This window comes from Thermochaetoides thermophila (assembly GCF_000221225.1).
Source record: "Thermochaetoides thermophila DSM 1495 unplaced genomic scaffold scf7180000011816, whole genome shotgun sequence".
Lineage (NCBI taxonomy): Eukaryota > Fungi > Ascomycota > Sordariomycetes > Sordariales > Chaetomiaceae > Thermochaetoides > Thermochaetoides thermophila.
In genome coordinates, this window is record NW_006383032.1 from 3457168 (window position 1) to 3475220 (window position 18053).

At 54.4% G+C, this 18053-nt stretch overlaps 5 protein-coding genes across 5 annotated transcripts in view; 3 read left to right on the plus strand and 2 right to left on the minus strand.

The window, feature by feature from the left end:
- Positions 1 to 6243: 6243 nt before the first annotated feature.
- CTHT_0030290 (zinc finger domain-containing protein) lies at positions 6244 to 9554 on the plus strand (the record flags this gene model as incomplete). The annotated part of the gene is made up of 3 exons (XM_006693418.1): positions 6244 to 6602; positions 6722 to 7600; positions 7652 to 9554. The coding sequence occupies 3 exons, from the start codon at positions 6244 to 6246 to the stop codon at positions 9552 to 9554; spliced, it is 3141 nt and encodes a 1046-aa protein (XP_006693481.1).
- A 2061-nt stretch (positions 9555 to 11615) lies between these two features.
- Positions 11616 to 13774, plus strand: CTHT_0030300 (uncharacterized protein; the record flags this gene model as incomplete). Its single annotated transcript, XM_006693419.1, has 3 exons — positions 11616 to 12852; positions 12935 to 13426; positions 13485 to 13774. The coding sequence occupies 3 exons, from the start codon at positions 11616 to 11618 to the stop codon at positions 13772 to 13774; spliced, it is 2019 nt and encodes a 672-aa protein (XP_006693482.1).
- Positions 13775 to 14403: 629 nt separating this feature from the next.
- On the minus strand, positions 14404 to 15151 carry CTHT_0030310 (uncharacterized protein; the record flags this gene model as incomplete). The annotated part of the gene is made up of 2 exons (XM_006693420.1): positions 14404 to 14829; positions 15038 to 15151. The coding sequence occupies 2 exons, from the start codon at positions 15149 to 15151 to the stop codon at positions 14404 to 14406; spliced, it is 540 nt and encodes a 179-aa protein (XP_006693483.1).
- An 816-nt stretch (positions 15152 to 15967) lies between these two features.
- On the plus strand, positions 15968 to 17281 carry CTHT_0030320 (putative peroxisome protein; the record flags this gene model as incomplete). Its single annotated transcript, XM_006693421.1, has 1 exon — positions 15968 to 17281. The coding sequence occupies one exon, from the start codon at positions 15968 to 15970 to the stop codon at positions 17279 to 17281; it is 1314 nt and encodes a 437-aa protein (XP_006693484.1).
- A 238-nt stretch (positions 17282 to 17519) lies between these two features.
- CTHT_0030330 (uncharacterized protein) overlaps positions 17520 to 18053 on the minus strand; it is a gene marked incomplete at both ends in the record, with an annotated part of 1466 nt that continues 932 nt past the window's right edge. The window contains one exon of the mRNA XM_006693422.1: positions 17520 to 17882. Coding sequence (XP_006693485.1) covers positions 17520 to 17882 — 363 coding nt within the window. The remainder of the gene's footprint in view (positions 17883 to 18053) is intronic.

Here is an 18053-nt window from a genome sequence, read left to right on the forward strand (position 1 = left end):
CAACGCTTATTCGCTTGCCCTCGACTGCAAGTTCTTTCTCTGCACAGCATGTATGAAAATCTCGCTGGGGTCGGGCCATAAGAAAAGCGCGTTTTCTTCTTGCTGCTGCTGCTGCTGCTGCTACTGCTGCTGTTGCAGATTTCAAATCGGAGTGCCCGTTCCTGGCTTGCCACGGCGTTGGGCAGCTCGCATGCCTTTTCAGGTAACCTCCATCGCAACCTATCTCCAGCTGAAGTCAGGAGTTCTCAGGAACTTCCAATGCAGGAGATGGCAATGTCGGCGATGGTTGGAAGGAATGCTAGTGCATGTATTCATTCTGTCGCCTGACCGCCCTCCACATCTGACCTGCGGCGCCATCTCAGACCCTGCATGCGTCTGGTACTGCAGAATTGCATCTCGTCCCTGGCTTGGGTTACCTACCCCGCATTGTGTTTGACGTAGGCGAGCGCTTGGTTCTCATATTGCCGAACAAAACACGATAATTCAGTGTCTGGTTTCCAAGAAACAGTGGATATTTGTTCGGACTTTACGGATCTTGGATTTCACGTGGATTTCATAGTTTTTTTTTTTTTTTGGGAGAAGGGGAGGAGGGGAGGGGGAAAATGGAGTTTCCCAGTAGACGTGTTGTAACGCTGGAGAAGCTGATTGAGCATCCTGAGTTGCCCCATCAATGTTGGCCTGCTCCAACGACCACCTATTGACTTCTTGATAGGGATGACAATCCAAGCTGACAATATTGTTGTTAAAGTAAGTGGTTGTGTAAGACATTAATTTCATGATCAATAAAAGCTTTCGATCCTATACGAAGGTTACCCGTTTTCTCTCCCTCGAAACTTTGGCTGTGCCGCAGCGCGGGATTACAGCACCTTTTCTGGAGAAGAGGGTGTGGACGAATATCCCCTTTGAGGGAGCGCACCCCAGGGCCCAACTCACCCTTTCGTCGACGTGCAGCAACAAGGCTGTCCACCAGGTCCTCAGTGGCGCTGTCTCATCGGTGGTTCCCTTTCGCCTCCCCCCCCCCCCATCCTCACTGTCCATCGACCGCTTTAGCGGAGCGGCGCCCACCACCACCACACCAAAATGCGCCGCGGCCATGGGACCTGCCGGTTGCTGATTGGGGGGCAGATGACATGCTTTTCGAAGGAGCTCTTGGTGTTGTTGGTTGAAGCTGGGGTTTGAAGTTGACGAACCACGACCGCCCTGCCCAACAACCCTTGTTGGCAGCCAAAACCGAGAACAAGAACACCTGGCTGATCATTCACACGGCATCCCCACATATCCGCGTCGATCCTGAAGTCCCTGGAGAGAATGGGGGCCGTCTTGGTAACTTACCGATCGTGACGACATCGCCTCGTTAGAGGTCGTGGAAGCAAACCTGACTTGATCTTACTCTACTGCGACACCTCACGGCTGCCAAGGCGGCTAAGGCATCGGTTATTGAGCGTGTGCCGTCTCATGGAGAGAGCATTTCCCGAGCCCATATCCGAAGATTGCAAGCATACTCTATACAAGCGCAGGTGTGGTTGCGTGCTCTCGAAATGCCCAGCAACAATGTCATCGGAAATCTCGACATGACCACGAGACCCAGCCGGTAGGGCCAGGTATTGTGGGTTACAGATCGTGCCAGGCTGGCGGTAACAATCAGGTCTGGAGTGTGGGGGTCACACAGGCAGAGGGCGTGGCGTTTTAAATGAGAAGCATGCGTTGGCCATGGCCTTCCTGTTGAGAAGGTTTTAGACTGACCTTGACGGCCTATCGGGCGTTGATCAGCCGTTCATGGGTCGAAGCTCTCCAATCCAATCATGGAATTCTTTGATGAATCACTGCCATGTGCTTGGAGTCCTTGGAGAGGAAGATTGTCTCGAATGGTGCCAATCAAATAGATCCCGTTCGACAAGATCGCTGATCACTATTTGCAATTCCCGGTTCGCTATCGGCAAGGCTGGAGATGAAATGTTCGATGAGTCGGGCTGTCTGGCGGTCTTCCTTGGTGAACTGTTGTTCTTGGCTGCGACAGTGACGGAAGAACATGGGTGGTGAACACGCCCGTCGACAATGGCATTGTTTTCCAGCCAATCAGAAAAACGCAAATTTTTCCCCACATTTTCTCTGCGCAAGCCAACCCAAGGGGACAGGGGATGATCCCTGTAACTGCCATCAGATGGCATCCCACGCCTACCTCCTACTTTTCATCCTGGGGATCGTAGCATGGGGGTCGTCAATGTCAGGGACATGTTTTCAGCTCAAACGGACTATCTGAGTGCCACAGTAACGCTCTATGGTCTATACGAAGACATCTCTTCTGTTTGAGTGAGGCTGGAAGAAGATAGTTCTCTGTGACCTCCTCTAGGCCAGAAAAAGGAGGGCATGCACAGGAAAGCGATATTGCAGGCGGGGTCATGGGACTGGAAATGAAGCGAGGGGCGGCCAACAAGCCGGTGAGCTCACACAACTCAGCAACCAGTGGATTCTCAAAGTAAAATCACGAGAAAGCATTTAGCAGCGCGTCGCGAAGATATATCGGAGTGGTTCCCATCGCGACTAGTTCTGCACCACTGGCCGGCAGTTGCACGGAGTAGGGTGGACGCCTCCGGAAACGAAGCCTCCCCATTTATGCCCTCTGGACTCCTCAACACTGCTGATGATGTGAACCTGATAGATTACAAAAACCCAGATATGGGCCTGCTCCGAAACCGTAGGTCGGACGTTTCCCCCCCTCCCCCTCTCCCCTCCCCCCCCTTCCTCCCCGGCCATGTGTGTCCCCCCGCCCGGAGCAGGTGGAAGTGAGAATCACCCCGGGGTGCCTGGGGAAGTTTGGCCACGCCACACTCCAGCAAACAACCGACCAAGATGCGGAAATCTGGGGCCATTTTGCGCCGTGCGAGATTGATGTATGTAGCGTATGGATACGCTAGGGAGCTGAATGTTTTGTATTGTACGGTTTGCTCCACAAGCATGTTTCTTTCATAGTCCAAAAGGTCGATGGCCAGCCGTCTTCACTTCGCCCCTCGACTGATGAACGCCGATTCCGGGGGGAGCTCAATCTCATACAGTCGCAGCTAAGAGCTGTGATTCTTACAGACGCTATAGCCTATCTCTAGCTCTCGTCCGATATCCGCAGTGGGCCCAGTGTGCCGTCTCAGGCCCGGGCCGTGATCTGGTTCGTCGGCTCCTCTGGCCGGAAACCGGCGTAAGATACCGGGTTAATTCGACTTAAGGCTGTAACTTAACCCGGCACCCCCTGCTGAAAGGCATACTGACCGCTAGAAGGAACAGAAATGACGATCGGACGCTATCTTCATTTCACAGCAAAGCCTTTTCATCCTTCCGCTTCATCTGGTCCGCTTGGGAAACGAGATGAACAGGCACAGCCGCATGCTGGTCGTGGGTTGGGGAAGGCAACAGATCGCCATCCAGCGGGAGGTACAAACATGGTTTATTAGGTACCTGTACTTTCCCACATTAGTAATCCGTGAATCGAGGATTGGGGGTCGGGGTGGAGAACTAGCGCGGTCCAGCTTCTCAACCGAACCCTGCACACAGCAAGCGATTCAAAATCGGTCACGGCAGCACCATCTCCTGACACCGTTCGCTTGGCTGGCCCCCTGCGAAATAAGACCCCCACTCTCCCGTTCGCCGTTCACGGATCTGTTCAAGCGTCCGCGGCCAGGCCCAGTCTTGCCGTTGGAAAGGCTGGAGCATTGGAACACCATCTCACGACCCACGGATCGCCAAGGTAAGGTACCTCTATAGTCTATGTAGGGTCGCGTGTAGTCGCAGTGGTGGTGATGCTGTATGGTCTAGGAGGGTCGGTAGGCCGGGAAGAACAGCGAGCGAGCAGCCGGACTATGACGACGGCAAACTGCTGCGGCGATGGGATCGAAACAGCAGACGGAGACATCAGCAGGTGGTTACGCATTCCTCCTACCAAGACTGCATATGCTACACACGTGCACACGTGAGCCGTGTCTGGGAGTCTGGGATGGAAGTCTTGGATGGAAGTTTGGAAGCTGTAGAAGCTTAATATTTTTTTTTTGGACTGCGATGCCGTCACGGCGTTCCAATGCGCCGGCGTCGCCGTGCCGTGTTTGCTTGCGCTCTGCAGAGCCTGAAAAGATCAGCGAACAGGCGCCATGCCAGCGATGAGCATCCAGCTGCCGGGCCTCGATCCGCGAGAATGGATACAACCAGCCATGGTTTCGCCCCTGCCCTCATGTGTCTTTGCCTAGATTTACACCAATGTCGAGATACACTCCAGAGCCATGAAAGTTTGCCGCCGCCTGGTTTGAACGGATCATATCTGACATATGGAGGGCGCAGATATTGTCCGTGCAGTCAAGGCCGGACAGAGCAGAGCAAATCTGGAACTAGCCGCACTACAAAGGCATTGGACCTCTACCTCCGTCTCATCGTCTTAAGAGACAGTCGTCCAAACCACGCGTCTCTGTTATAATAAGTCAATATACGCCGAGGCAAGATTGCAAATTATAGAACAGAGCACCATAATGCCTCATGGCAGCAGTGGTTAATGCTCCTTAATTGACCAAACTGGATGTCTGGCCGGCGAGCGCGAGGTTTTTTTTTTTTTTTCCTGCCTCGACGCGCCTCTCCTGCCTTCCATTTCTTGCCCGTTGCGGCGGGGTGCCCCACCCAAGGTTCGTAGCGCTGTCACTGTGGGTTCTGGTGGCTCCCAGGGCGCATGCGAGGCCAAGGTTGGTGCCCACTGGGCCCGCTAGAGTCCGTCCAGCCAACCTAGGCATCTGTCCATCCACCATCGAGTTGCCTGCAGGTGCTCGACCCACCCCTCCCCACCGAAGTCCAGGTGTTGCACCCGGAAAACCCCCCGCTTTGCTGCTCCAACTTTTCGACTTCCTGGCTTTCAGGTCTGTAGTGTGTGGCTCTCCACCGAGCCCGGTCACTGGCCGCCTGTCTCTGTGTGGTCGCAGACACACAGACTCGCAGTTCTCTGCTGGCTCCTCTCGGCAGTATCCCTCCATTCAATCCAATGCATTGAGCTGCGCCGTTCCAGCAATAGCCAACCGCCTTCTCTTCATTTTCCCGCAAGGAAGCATTTGACGCTGTGTCTCTGAATTTTTCTCTTTTTCTCTCTTTTCTGCTGATGCCCTGCGCCCGGGCCGAGCAGCAGCAGAAGATTGGACTCAGTCACGGCCAGATCCAGGTCCATCTCAACTCTTCCCTCCCTGGTCTCGACCCTAGTTCCAGGTCGCCCTTCCAGACGAAGTGAGACTCGCCCACACACTCACACGACTGACACCGCCGCCACCACCGCCTTGTTCCAGTCCGAATTCCAATCCCCAAACCAATTGTTTTGCCGACCAGGCGGCTTGATCTCTCTCACACACAACCACATACAACCAAGTACAGTACTTACAGTGGTGCCGGTTTTTTTGGTTTTTTTTTGGTTTTTTTTGGTTTTTTAACCTTTTACCTGAACCGTTCGTCGGGACTCGACACGGGACCCGCCGGGCTGCGCACGACGTCGGCTCTCTCCTGATCCGATCTGTAGTGCTGCCTACTAGGTGCTGCTGGTGCTGCTGGCTGCTTCTGGCGGATTGGCTGCTCATGACACCGTGAGCCTGCTCATTCGAACCTGGTCTGGTGAGGTTGATTGTCGACTACGAATCCCATACCAAGCCCAAACGGACATCTTTCGGCGCCCGTGAAAAACAACTTCGAAATAAGCTGCGGCCACCCCCTACCTGTTGTTGGACTGATCAGCGTGCCACCATCCTCCACATTCTTTGCTCGACAGAGAACACTTGCCTGAAGCTTACCGCCCTACCGATTCCTATTTCTATTCCTATTATTACCCTTACCGACTTTATTTACATACACTTACCTTACTTACCGAGTTTTTTTTTCTTTTTTTTTTTCCTTTTCTGTTAAACCTCCTCATCCGCACCCCGCTCTCTCTTTGAGCAAGGACCTCAGCCACACACCAACTCCTCCATCTTCAATATCAGCAGAAACATCCATCCTACAAATACAACCGGTACGATTGTCTCTGTCTCTCCGCTGAGCGATCCATTCGTGCCCACGTCAAGTCGCGGACACCTGCCGACGGAGATTTTTGCTTTTTGTTTTGTATTTTTACGCCGAACTACAGAGCTACAGCATCGAAAAGCCCCGCCGCGTCTCCCAGGTCCCTCCATCCCGGATCGTGTCACCTGGTCGTGAAACCAGTCTGTGCCGCTGACTGCCGATGGGCTAGGCGGGGGCATCATGGCTTCGATTCTTACGTCCCCGCCACGAGACACCACTGGTTCGCTGCCTGACTCGCAGCCAGTGCAGCTTCCCACACTGCAACAATTGACCCCTCCTGAGATCAAGCCCGAGATCAAGCAGGAGAATGAACAGGAGAAGAACAGCCGTCCTCGGAGCGCGTCTGACGACAAGGATGTCGACAACCTCGAGCTAGACGACGCCGAAGGTGAGGAGGGCGAGCATGGAGGAGACCAGGCCCATTCCTCGAACTCGGACGGCCCTGCGAGAAAGAGGAGAAGGAGCCGAAAGGGTCTGGACAAAAAGTTTGAGTGCCCCGAGAAGGGCTGCGGGAAAAGCTACTCGAGAGCCGAGCATCTGTACGTGGATCCCCCTCCCCCCCCCGGGTGAAGTCGAAGGAGTTCTGCGCCCAAGTCTCTGGCTGACACCGTCACAGTTATCGTCATCAGCTCAATCACAATCCAAAACAAGTGTACAGATGTGGAATTGGCGATTGCCAGAGGACCTTCGTCCGGCTGGACCTGTGCAACCGGCACAAGGACCGCCACAATGCCAAGGGCTCAGCCTTGAATCGCAAAGACTCAATGATGAGCCAGGCTGCAGCACCAGTTACTCCGGTCACCGATACCAGACCGCCTACTTTCCCACCGGCGCCTGGATCAGCGTCTCCTGAAGTGAATCGTCCTGGGACAGCATACCCCAAGCCGAGATCTATGAGCTTACAATATCCGACGACGAAGGACGGCCTGGCCACGCCCTACAGCCCCATGACGAGCACGCCACCAGCATATCCGAACGGGACCCAAAACGGTGTCGACTACATGCGTCACGATCCGAACTACACACACATCCCTCCGGGTCAGGCTCATCATTCCCCAGCTGCCCCCCGACCGCCGGCGATCCAGACGAATGTTGGTCCTTACAGCGTCATGTCTCCAGTTTCGGCACAACCTGGCTATCATACGCAGCCTCACAACACTCCGCAGTCTGCCAACGGCATGTCATTTGTGCCTTCCCAGAACTTCCCTGCCTTCCAGCTTCCTCCGTCAGACTTTGCCGCAAACTCTCATCCTTCGCCTGCTTCCGTGGCCCCTCAGCATCGGGATGAGCAGCAGCAGACGTCGTACGCATCGCAGCAGTCGACGACCGAGTTTGGCGATCAGCAGCCTCAGCAGCAGGCGAGCGACATGATGCTGTTGGACCAGATCGGGATGCAGCAGACCATGCCGGTATTCCAGGTTGACGGTATCATCAATAAGTCCCCTTATGTGGCCATGCCGGATGATTTTATGGCATTCTTATTTAGCCAGGGCGGCGAGTCTCCCATGACTGGCATGCCGATGCAGGGCTACAACAAGTGAGTGTTATCCCTCGAGATTTCGTGTGTCTAGTGCTAACTTCGTTGCAGCTACGGGGACTTTGGCAACTACGGCATGGGCTACTACAACGATTCGAACCAGCTTGGATATTATCCTCAACCGGCGGGGCCGCAGCAGGTTATGTCGGTTACGAACCTGCTTGACCAGAATCTGCCGGAGATGGTTATCTCAGAAGACAAGGCGCTCGAGGTGTACGAACTGATCAAGGAGCGGTTCCACGACAATGGCAGGACCCCAGTGGAGCGGCAACGCGAGAGCATCCTCGAGGGCGACCGCAACGACGACAACCACCCGTTGAGCCGTAAGATGATGCAGCAGTACATCGCCGCTTACTGGCTGCACTTCAGCGACCAAGTACCGATTCTCCACAAGCCGACCTTCTCGCCGGATAAGACGCCGAACCTGCTGCTGATTGCCATCATGACGATCGGCGCCGCGTGCCTGGACAAGGTGCAAGGGCAAAAGGGGGCCAAGGCAGGTACGCCGCTGGCCAACTTCCTGGCATGGCATCTGCGGTGGGAGATGTTCCAGGACCCGAACTGCCGGCCGCCAGCCAAGCTCTGGGTCTTCCAGACGCTGCTGCTGCTCGAGTTGTACGAGAAGATGTACTCGACGAGAGAGCTGCACGAGCGGGCGCACATTCACCACGCGACGACGATTACCCTCATGCGCCGTGGACGAGCACTTATCGGAAAGTCGGCACTCGACTCGCCGCCGAACCCTCGCGACGCGCAGAACGGATCCAGGCAAGGCTCGGCTGCGGGTGCTACTACGCCGGAGGAATGGTGGAACCATTGGATCATGAACGAGGCGACTCGGCGGGCGGCATTTGCGGCGTTCGTTATCGACTCGATTCACGCGACTATGTTCGGCCATTCGACGGTCATGGTGGCCCACGAGATGCGGTTGCCGCTGCCGTGTGACGACAAGCTGTGGAAGGCGACCAGCAGCGCGGAGGTGGCGAGGATAGAATCCAACCTCATGTCGATGGGCTGTAAGCCGATCTCGTTCCTCGAGGGCCTGAAGAGGACGCTCAGCAACCAGGAAGTGCAAACGAACGCTTTTGGCCGCATGATTCTGATGGCCGGCCTGCTCAGCGTCAGCTGGCACATGAACCAGCGCGATTTGCAGGTCAACTCGCTCGGCGGCGGGGTGAGCCAGGCGCTCGGAGGGCGCGACAAATGGCGCGGCACGCTAACGCGGGCGTTCGACTCGTGGAAGAGCGACTTCGACAAGGCGCTGATGAAGCAGCGCAGCGAATTATCGGCCGATCCATATAACTACGACCTGCAGAGCCGCAACGAGGCCAACGTCGTCTTCGAGAGCCGCATCGTCCTGCACCACCTCGCTCACATGGCCATGCACGTCGACATCGTCGACTGCCAGATCTTTGCGCGCGCCAAGCGCCTGTTGGGGCGGACTATTGGTCCGCAGGACCTCAACAGCGCGCAGCGCCGTATGAAGGATGCGTGGGCGCCGACGGCCAAGGCCCGCGACGCGACATATTATGCCCTCAAGTTCCTCCAGTCGGTGCTCTGCCCGGAGCAGTCAGACACTCCTGGAGTATCATATCGTACTGACGGCGAGCTGTACTCCGCCAGCAGCGACGTGCTGCTCAACCGGCCGTGGGTCCTGTATTTCGCGGCGCTGGTTGTCTGGTGCTACGGGTACGCGCTGGAGGGGGCTAGTCCCGGTATTCCCCTGCCCACGACGCAGCAGGAGAAGGTGCAGGGCATGCGAGAGTACTTGGCTAAGTATGGCAGCGTGCAGTCGCCGGAGGAGTTGAAGAATATGCAAGGAATTAGCCATAATACGCCGCTGTTAATGGTGCTCAAGGACACGTTTGACGCGACGAGGTGGGAGCTCCTGCATGAGGGCGCCACGCTGCTGAATAATTGTATTCAGTTGAATATGGGGCAGCCGGTGGCTTGATGAATTTTAGGAAAAGGAGAAGGGAGAATGGGGTTCATTTGACTTATCGTCATTATCATCATCTTCATCATCATCATCATCATCATCATCATACCATGATTTTCTTACCATAACATCATCGATGGATTTCCTTTATCTGGTTTCTCTCGGGATGAGTATACTACTATACCTCTCTACCTCTCTACCATGAACGGGAATTCGGGGTTGTGGTTTTTTTTTAAAAAAAAAGAAGGAAAGGGGGGGGGGGGAGGGAGAGAGCCTATTAGGTTGGGAAGGAAGGGAAGGAAGAAAAGGGGGTGAAGGACACCAAATAACAATTTGGAATCTATGACACTGACACCAAGAGTTCAGTACACATGCACACACACACACAAAAAAAAAGGAATGTGTTCTCATCCTGGGAGGCAACGGTGATGGTTGATGAAGGGTATCTTCATGCGATGGGAGCAATTACTTCACACTCTAACACTACATATATCCATGGATGGCGAGGGGGGCGGGGCGGCGGTTTTTTTGTTAACATTTTCTCTTTGTAACTGGGCATGCTGGGCACTACCTGCTCGTGATGCTTTGCTCGTTCATAGTATTTTAGCTTGATCATCATTTTCTCTTCTTATTTTTGCTTTCATCTTATCATTTACTTGCTTTTTTTTTTACACGTATACCCCTCGTTTTTTTTTTTGAGTTGCTATTGGGTTTTAAGTATATGTATGTATGTATGTATGGATGTAGGGGAGAGTTGAACATGAAACAGTAGAATGAGGCTCCGGATTTCCGTGAGGATGGCGCCATCTTGCCAGCTGCGAGGTGACACAGCAGACGGATGGGATCGTCGTTTGCGACGTCATCGGTTGTAGAGGAGAGATATTTGGGATGAATGGAGACGGAGGGGGCTGTCACCGTTTTATCGTGAGGTTGCCTGCGGTGGTGATATCATGGGCATTTGACATTCGCTACAGAGTGAGCACCAGACAAAGGGTTAAACTACCGTTACAATACAACCGTGATCGTCTGGCTGACTTGACGCTTTGTTAAGCTATTTTTGATGGTAATGCAACGTAAAGTAATAGATCATATATTATACTTCTGACCTGCAGAATATCTTGCAGTATCCCCGTCTTAAAGAATGGCCCGCAATGACTGGCGATTAAAAGAGCAAACGTGGGGCTTCCAATCCCCAGCGTAGAGAAAGTAAAAACAGTACCCCACTGGATTAGTGGAGGGGCAGGCTCAAAGTGCAGACCAGGTCCCGGTCCCCAATGTAACTGTGGGTACCCCCAGATCAAACCTTCCATCCCGTGTGCCATCGATTGATTCCAGCTTCTCTTGCATCATTCTTTAGCTTCAGTCAATCGTATCCGCCTGGCTTGGTTTACCTTCCGCTCACCTCGCCAATTTAAAAACAGAACGATTTGATCGTGGTTTGAGAACTAAACAACGACCAGTTGCTTCTCGAAGGACAACTTTGCTGCCGCAATTGCGAGAGAGGCAGACTTCTGAAGCTGCTGAGATAATCAGATTTTCGGGCATCAGTCATCAGTCTCAGCGCTCGGTTTCTCAGGCGGTCCTTTTCCCCTGCTCTCCCTGCTCTTGGGCGGCTCTCTTACCGTTGTGTAACGCTCGGTTGGTATATCAGCACTGACCGACGAAGGCCAGCCTTGCCTGAGTGAGACTGAGACTCGACCTCTCAGTATTACCTCAGCTACCGAGTAAGCACCGGAGACATAGAGAATCTGTCGGAGAATACCCTCCTAACTCCGATCTCGACCCTCCTGGCCTTCAGAGACAGAACTTCTCGATTAGGTGTTTGAAGGCCCCACCCGACTAAGTGGATTCAGAAGCGTCCAAGTTCCCGTCATCACTTCCATCGCTCATAGCAGCATCACATCACAAAAAAAAAAAAAGCCAAGGCAAACAGCAACCATCCCTCGCCAACGCTGCCACGTTGCAGACGTGGAGTCACGCCAGCGCCAACGGTAGCAATAGCAACATCAACAACAGCGGAAAAGAACTGCTTCAGTATCCTACCGAGCCATCCGGCTCGGCCACACCTCTCACACGATGCTGCTCACCCAACTCCCCCCCGAAACAATCCACAACATCCTCCGCCACGTCGACCCCGACGACCTACCCAACGTCGCCCAAACCTGTCGGGCGCTATACAACTTTGTCGTTGACAACAATCCGCTGTGTCGAGAGATTTATCTTCGAGAGTTTGACGCCTTCTCCAATGGAACGGCAGCAAGACAATCCGAGAGTTCTGGGTCTGAACAGCAGCAGCAGCAGCAGCAGCAGCAGATAAATTACGCCCGCGAACTAGCCGATTTGTACAAGCTCAAACGTCTGTGCTCGCCAACGTCGAAGATCGAGGATGAGAAGCGCAAGGCGGAGCTGCCGTTTGTGAGGGATGTGGTGGTGAGGTTTTTGAAGAGGGCCGTGCAAACGCAGTATGGGGGGGATAGCACCACAGTCAGGGAGTCGAGGAGCAGCAGGTCCAAGACCTACCCCGTGTCGAAGAATGCGGAGTGGTTAACAACGCTGTTTGCGTCGAGTACCGCGAGGGAGGCGTTCCTGTGTCGGTCGTTTTTGTGGGAGCGGGCCAGGGCGCTAGCCGTGGAGGGGAAGAGGCCGGTGAGGGGGGAGAGGAAAAGTGAGGGGGAAGTCAGTGAGAAGAAGGAAGATGGGGAGGAGAAGGATAACGGCGAGGGGAGCAGCTCCAGCCAGGAGAGTATGACCAGGACGGGGAGTAACGAGATGAGCCCCAACTGCACCTGCAGAAGGCGAAGCGCGAGGAATAAGTCGCCCAAGGTCCTTCGTCGCAGTGAAGACCCCGAGGTCCAGGCTGTGTATCAGGCCAGTGCCCACCTACACTGCTTGTATGGGTGCAGCCTGGCATCGGCTGTCGCGCCGGCCGTGTCCATCCCGATCTGTGTGCATGGGAGGGTCGTGGGCCGACGTATTGGTGCCAGCGGCGGGCGCGGCTTATACGCCCTGGCATGCTCCAAGGTCTACGATCTGCGCGAGTACACCCCTGGCACTAGATGGGGCCCCTTTCTGGAGCAGGATGATCTGACAGAGGGCCCGAAGGTGGACTGGGAGAAGGTCGAGGCGATCTTGATTGTACTGGGGACGAACATTCGGCATAAGGGGTTGGAGGGGTGGCCGATATTCCAGAACTTTTGGGGGAAGCCTTTTGCGGGGGTTTGGCCCGGGAGTTATATCCCCTGGTGGAAGGGTAAAGATAAGGAGGAGGATCGGAGGGAGCTGGAGAGGACGGATCCGTATGGGGTTAGTGGGAGTTGGTTGAGGGTTGTTTGTTTCTTGGGTAGGTCCTTATCTTGTCTCCAAGCGAGGGGTAAACCTGTGCTGACGACGTCCAGACTACAGCGATTTCTTCGCTTTCAACTTCCCCTGGCGAGATAACCTCCCGAACGACGTCCCCAGGCCCCCGATCGGCGTAGGCGAAGCCATGCGCCTCATCCTAATGCGCACGCGCGTCTCGCGCATCGAACCCCCCGGCCCCTCCGATCACCCCGACTACCCTGTCGTGCACTTCGTCGGCTTCTCCCGCGCGCTGGACGGCAGCTGGGACGACAATGCCGACGCCGACCTGCGCGGCACGGTGCGTATGACTCCCGAGGGCGAGGTCTGGTGGACGTCATACAGCATCTATAACGGAGAGGAGCGCTGGAAGAGTGAGGGGATCCAGTTGGGCGGGATCAGGTCGGCCCGCGGGGTGGTCGGGAATTGGTTTGATAAGGACTATGACCCCAACGGGCCGTGCGGGCCGACGGCGTGGTGGAAGGTGTCGGATCGAGTGGCCAAGGGGGAGGAGTTGCAGGGGACGTTTTTGGAGGATTTGTTGCCTATTAGTATGTTTCTTTCCTTGCCTGGGTTTGGTGGGGGGCAGTGGGCTAACAATTGCAGTAGTAGATGATGCTATGGCGGAGTATGAGCACGAAGGGCACGAGGGAGATCCGGATTTTGAGGATGAGGTGTTCCTGGAGCATGGGATTGATATTGGTTTGCACTGGGGGTTTGATGATGGCTTTGGAGAGGACTTTGATGATACGTTTGGGGATGAGGAGCACGCATGGGATTTGGGGTATTTTGATCATGGGTCTTTTTTCGATTATATGGGAGGGGATTTAGGGGATGAAGAGGATGGGCATGAGCATGAGGAGGATGAGGAGGACGAGGATGAGGGAGATGGATGGTAAAGTGAGGTTGAAGTTCCATATGGGAGAGGGTAGTTCGGTATGGGGAAGGGAACCAAAAAAAAAAAAGAAAGAAGAAGAAGAAGAAGAGGTTTGGTGGGATAAAGGTTGTCTGGTATCGGTATGAGGTTGTGTATGGGTTGGCTGGGGTTAGGTTATGCGCTATGCTGATCATTAATATTATTCACCATATCACCATATGGGTTCGCTAAGTGTAGTACTTTTTTTAGTCTTTTTTTTTTTTTGGTACGGAACTCTGATGGATGAGGACCAATCATATACAAGTTTGCAAGGGAATATGCGTCTAAGCCCAGGTCGGGCTAAGTTTAAAGAGCCTACTATTGACCATGATATTGGACCCTAATCTTGATACAAAAGAGTTAACAGATCTATGGTCTTGTACATAGCACCTCTGGATATCCGACCTAGTCCATAATCATCCCCGTAATACCCTTCAACTGCGCCTCATCCTCCTAGAAAATCGACTCTTATGTACCAGCTGCCAACGTACACACCCTCCCAACTTCCGCTTCATCCGTAGCCCGCCCACATTTAACTCCGGCAAGCTCTTCCTAGGTCTACCCCTCAATTCCATCCTTTATTCAACCCCCTCTAAACCAAAACGCCTCACCTCAAAGCTTAGACGCCACATCCGGATCCGTATTAACCTTCCCATGCTCACAAACCATTAACACCGTCCCGTCCTCGACCCGTCTCATCGTGCCCCTCACCGTGCAAAGTCTCTTCCCTACCCCGACAATCTCGCACTCGACCAGCACCGTCGACCCCTCGGGCGCCGGTCTCAGGTACGTAACATTCAACGTCCTAGAAACGCCGAGGTAGCTCCAGAACCCCGGGCGTGCCACGAGGGCAAGGGGGATCGACGTGCAGAAGTCGAAGAGAGTGGCTGCACAGCCGCCGTGCAGGTTGCGTAGGCGGTTGCAGTGGGTTGGGTGGACGGTAAATTTGAAGGTTACGAGGGGGTAGGGACGAGTCGGGGGGGAGGCGGGCGTGATGGAGTGCAGGGTTAGGGAGGGGAGGAGGTGGGAGGACCAGTCCTTGCGTACACATGGTCAGTTAGGGGACCTCAGATGAGGGGAATGGAATGAAGGAGAAGTTAGAGGTTCAGCTTTCTTTTTAAAAAAAAAAAAAGTATAGTATTGGGGCTTGGAAAGATCAGGGTCGAGTGAGGAAGGGATACGTGATAGAATAAAGAGATCAGATGAAGAGGGTTAAGAGGGTTAGGAGTAGGGTTAAAGTACTCACATCGTCCTTTTTTTGCGCAAACTCCTCCAACAAAACTTTGATCCGCTCCTCATCCGACATCTTCAGAAACTTGTCGGCATGCTCGGCCGGCTTCGAGTCCTTGCGTTGAGCCATGACGTCTTCCTTCTCTGAGGAGTGTTGATATTTATCCGAAATGGTTCGTTGTCAGGGCAATGGGACGGGGTTATCAGGAGAGTGTGTTAAAGTGAGCAGATACATAAACTCTGGTAAGTTAGAATTCTCGATAAGAAAAAAAAATAAAACAACATGACAACTTCTGGAAATTGTAGGGCTAAGTAGCACTTACACCACACTCACGGCAGCGTCACCTCTAATCTGATACCTCGGATAGAAGGCCCAGGTACTACACAACAGCGCGGTGTCAGGGTTATAAGCGGTCTTCACGCCCGCTGCATATGGATTGGAATGTACCGCACAGTGGGGCAGACCCCAACCTCAAGTGTAACCCCGCTGCCCACTCACAGCTCACAGCAGCCGAGACCCCTGCCGCGCGCCAAATCCGGGGAACTGAGCCTCGGCAACTCGGTGCGCACACCCCCCCCCCTGTTTGGCGACTTTTTGACCCGGCGCACTCCCTTATCGATTGATAGAAGCTGAAGCCGCGCGATTCAGCTGCAATCAGCTTCCAGGTTCCCTTCCCTGGTCATCGCCGTCGCATCAACCTCTCAGTCAGCCCCTTAAGCGTCAACGTTCAACACATTAACATCGACGTCGACGACGACTTCGTCGTCTCGACACAGCACGACGTCCACATCACATCGCGATCGACCGGCCCTCCAACTTCTAGCGCGTATCGTCCGAACAAACTAAACAAATCGACTCGATGATCCCACCAAACAGCCCGACCTAGCCCAAACACACCGTCCACCACAAACAAAGTCCAAGTCCACACACCGACGCGCCGCAACCATGGAGTACATCCTCTCGCAACGCCTCTCCCTCGACGAAGGCAAACCCTCCCTCTTCGAGCTGCTCTCCGAACAACAACTCAACGCCCTACTCCCCCCAACAGTCCGCTACATCCTAACCCTCCTAACGCACCGCTACCCCCGTCATCTCCTGCGCATCCTGAACCGCTTCGACGAGCTATACGCCCTTTTTGCTCTCCTCATCGAGCGGCACTGGCTTCACACGCGCGGCGGGTCGTTTACGGAACACTTTTATGGACTCAAGAGGGAGAAAGCACTGGCGGAGGAGATCCCCCGGGCGAGTTCGGCCGCGCCGGGGGCAGTGAGCCAGGCGTTGAAACTTAGCAGCAGGGATATCTGGAAGAACCTGGCCGTGATCGTCGGGCTGCCGTACCTGAAGCGAAAATTGGACGAGGCGTACGAGGTAGATGCGCCGCGCGCGATGTTGGGGGCGGCGTATAACGCCCCTCCAGCGCCGGGGGCCCCGGCTAAAGAGAAGGCGGCGTATTGGTGGCGGATGTTTCTGAGGAGGGTTTACCCGACGCTGAACGCGGCGTATTACTTGTCGGTGTTGGGGTTCAATCTGGCGTATTTGTTTGATGGGAGCAAGTACCATCATCCGTTTTTGTGGATGATCGGGACGAGGGTAAGGCGGATGAATGCCGCGGATTACAAGGCAGTCGAGGAGCTGGAGGAGAGGATGAGGCAAAAGGGGGGGGCTAGGGGGAGCGTGGCTGCCAGGTTGGCGGGTGCTTTGTCACTCGCCCTGCCGGCGAGCATCTTTGCGCTGAAGTTCTTGGAGTGGTGGCACGCGAGCGATTTTGCGAAACAGCTTTCTCGCAGGGCAGCTGAGAGTCTGGACCTCCCCCCTCCGGTCGTGTCAGGCCTGTCGGATAAGAAACCCGTCAAGAAACTCAAGAAGGAAAAGGAGAAGGAAGACCCCCAACAAGGCGAAGGCTCCGAAAAGAAAGACGGCGAGGAGGGAGAAGAAGACCCCGAAGAAAAAGAGCGCCGTCTCCGCGAAAGAGCCCCCGTTTCGGCCTCCTCCTACCTCCCCATCTTCACGGTGCCGGTTCCCGCCTCGACAGACCTGTGCCCGATCTGCGAGAACGAGATCACCACGCCGACGGCCTGTCAGACGGGTATTGTATACTGCTATGCGTGCATCCACAAGTGGCTGGCGGGCACGCACCCGCGGCAGGAGAAGTTCATGGTTGGAAGGGAGGGCAAGTGGGAGAGTGGCGAGGGGAGGTGCCCAGTTACGGGGAGAAAGGTACTGGGAGGGGTTGAGGGGTTGAGGAGGATTATGGTCTAGGGGATTACCTAGTGTAGGGAGGTATGTATGTACATTGGTAATGGTATGGTACCAATATGTAGGGATTGATTATGCTGGTGTATTTTCCTATGGTAGAGATGGTAGTAATGATATCATGATAGATAGAGGATCACGATCTTATACCCTCTCTCTCTCTCTATCTCTCTCTCTCTCTCTCTTTCTCTTTCTCTTTCTCTCTCTCTATCTCTGTATTCCTCAATCTCTCAACTTGCGCAAATCAGTCCAATTCGACCACCGTAACAGGGTTCCCCAACACCCCCGAGTCGCGATACATAACCGCCGCGTTTACCAACAACCCTCCCTGTCTACTCCCCCCAAACCATCTCCTCACAATTGACAGAACGCCGTACCATACCACGGAGAGTGATTCGACCCACTTCATGCTAGGGATCAGGTCCCAAAGCAGTCCCTTCGCAGGACGGAGCATGAGTCGTTCATATTCCCGCTGGCACGCATCATACCAGACGACTTCGGTACCGTGGGCGGCGTGAACGTGTCCGAAGACGTGCAAACGGGGACGGACGCGCCAGAGTTCGCGCAGAAGAGAGGGGCAGCCTAAGGAGAGGTCGAGGTGGGTTGCCTAGGTTGTAATTAGCACTGTTGGGATGGGGGACGGGCTTGGGGAAGAAGATTGATGTTACTAGGTGAGTTTTAAGAGGAATGGTGATGGGAAAAAAAAATTAAAAAAAAAAAAAAAAGNGAGAGAGAGAGAGAGAAAGAGGGAGGGAGGGGAAGGAAGGGGGGAAGGGGG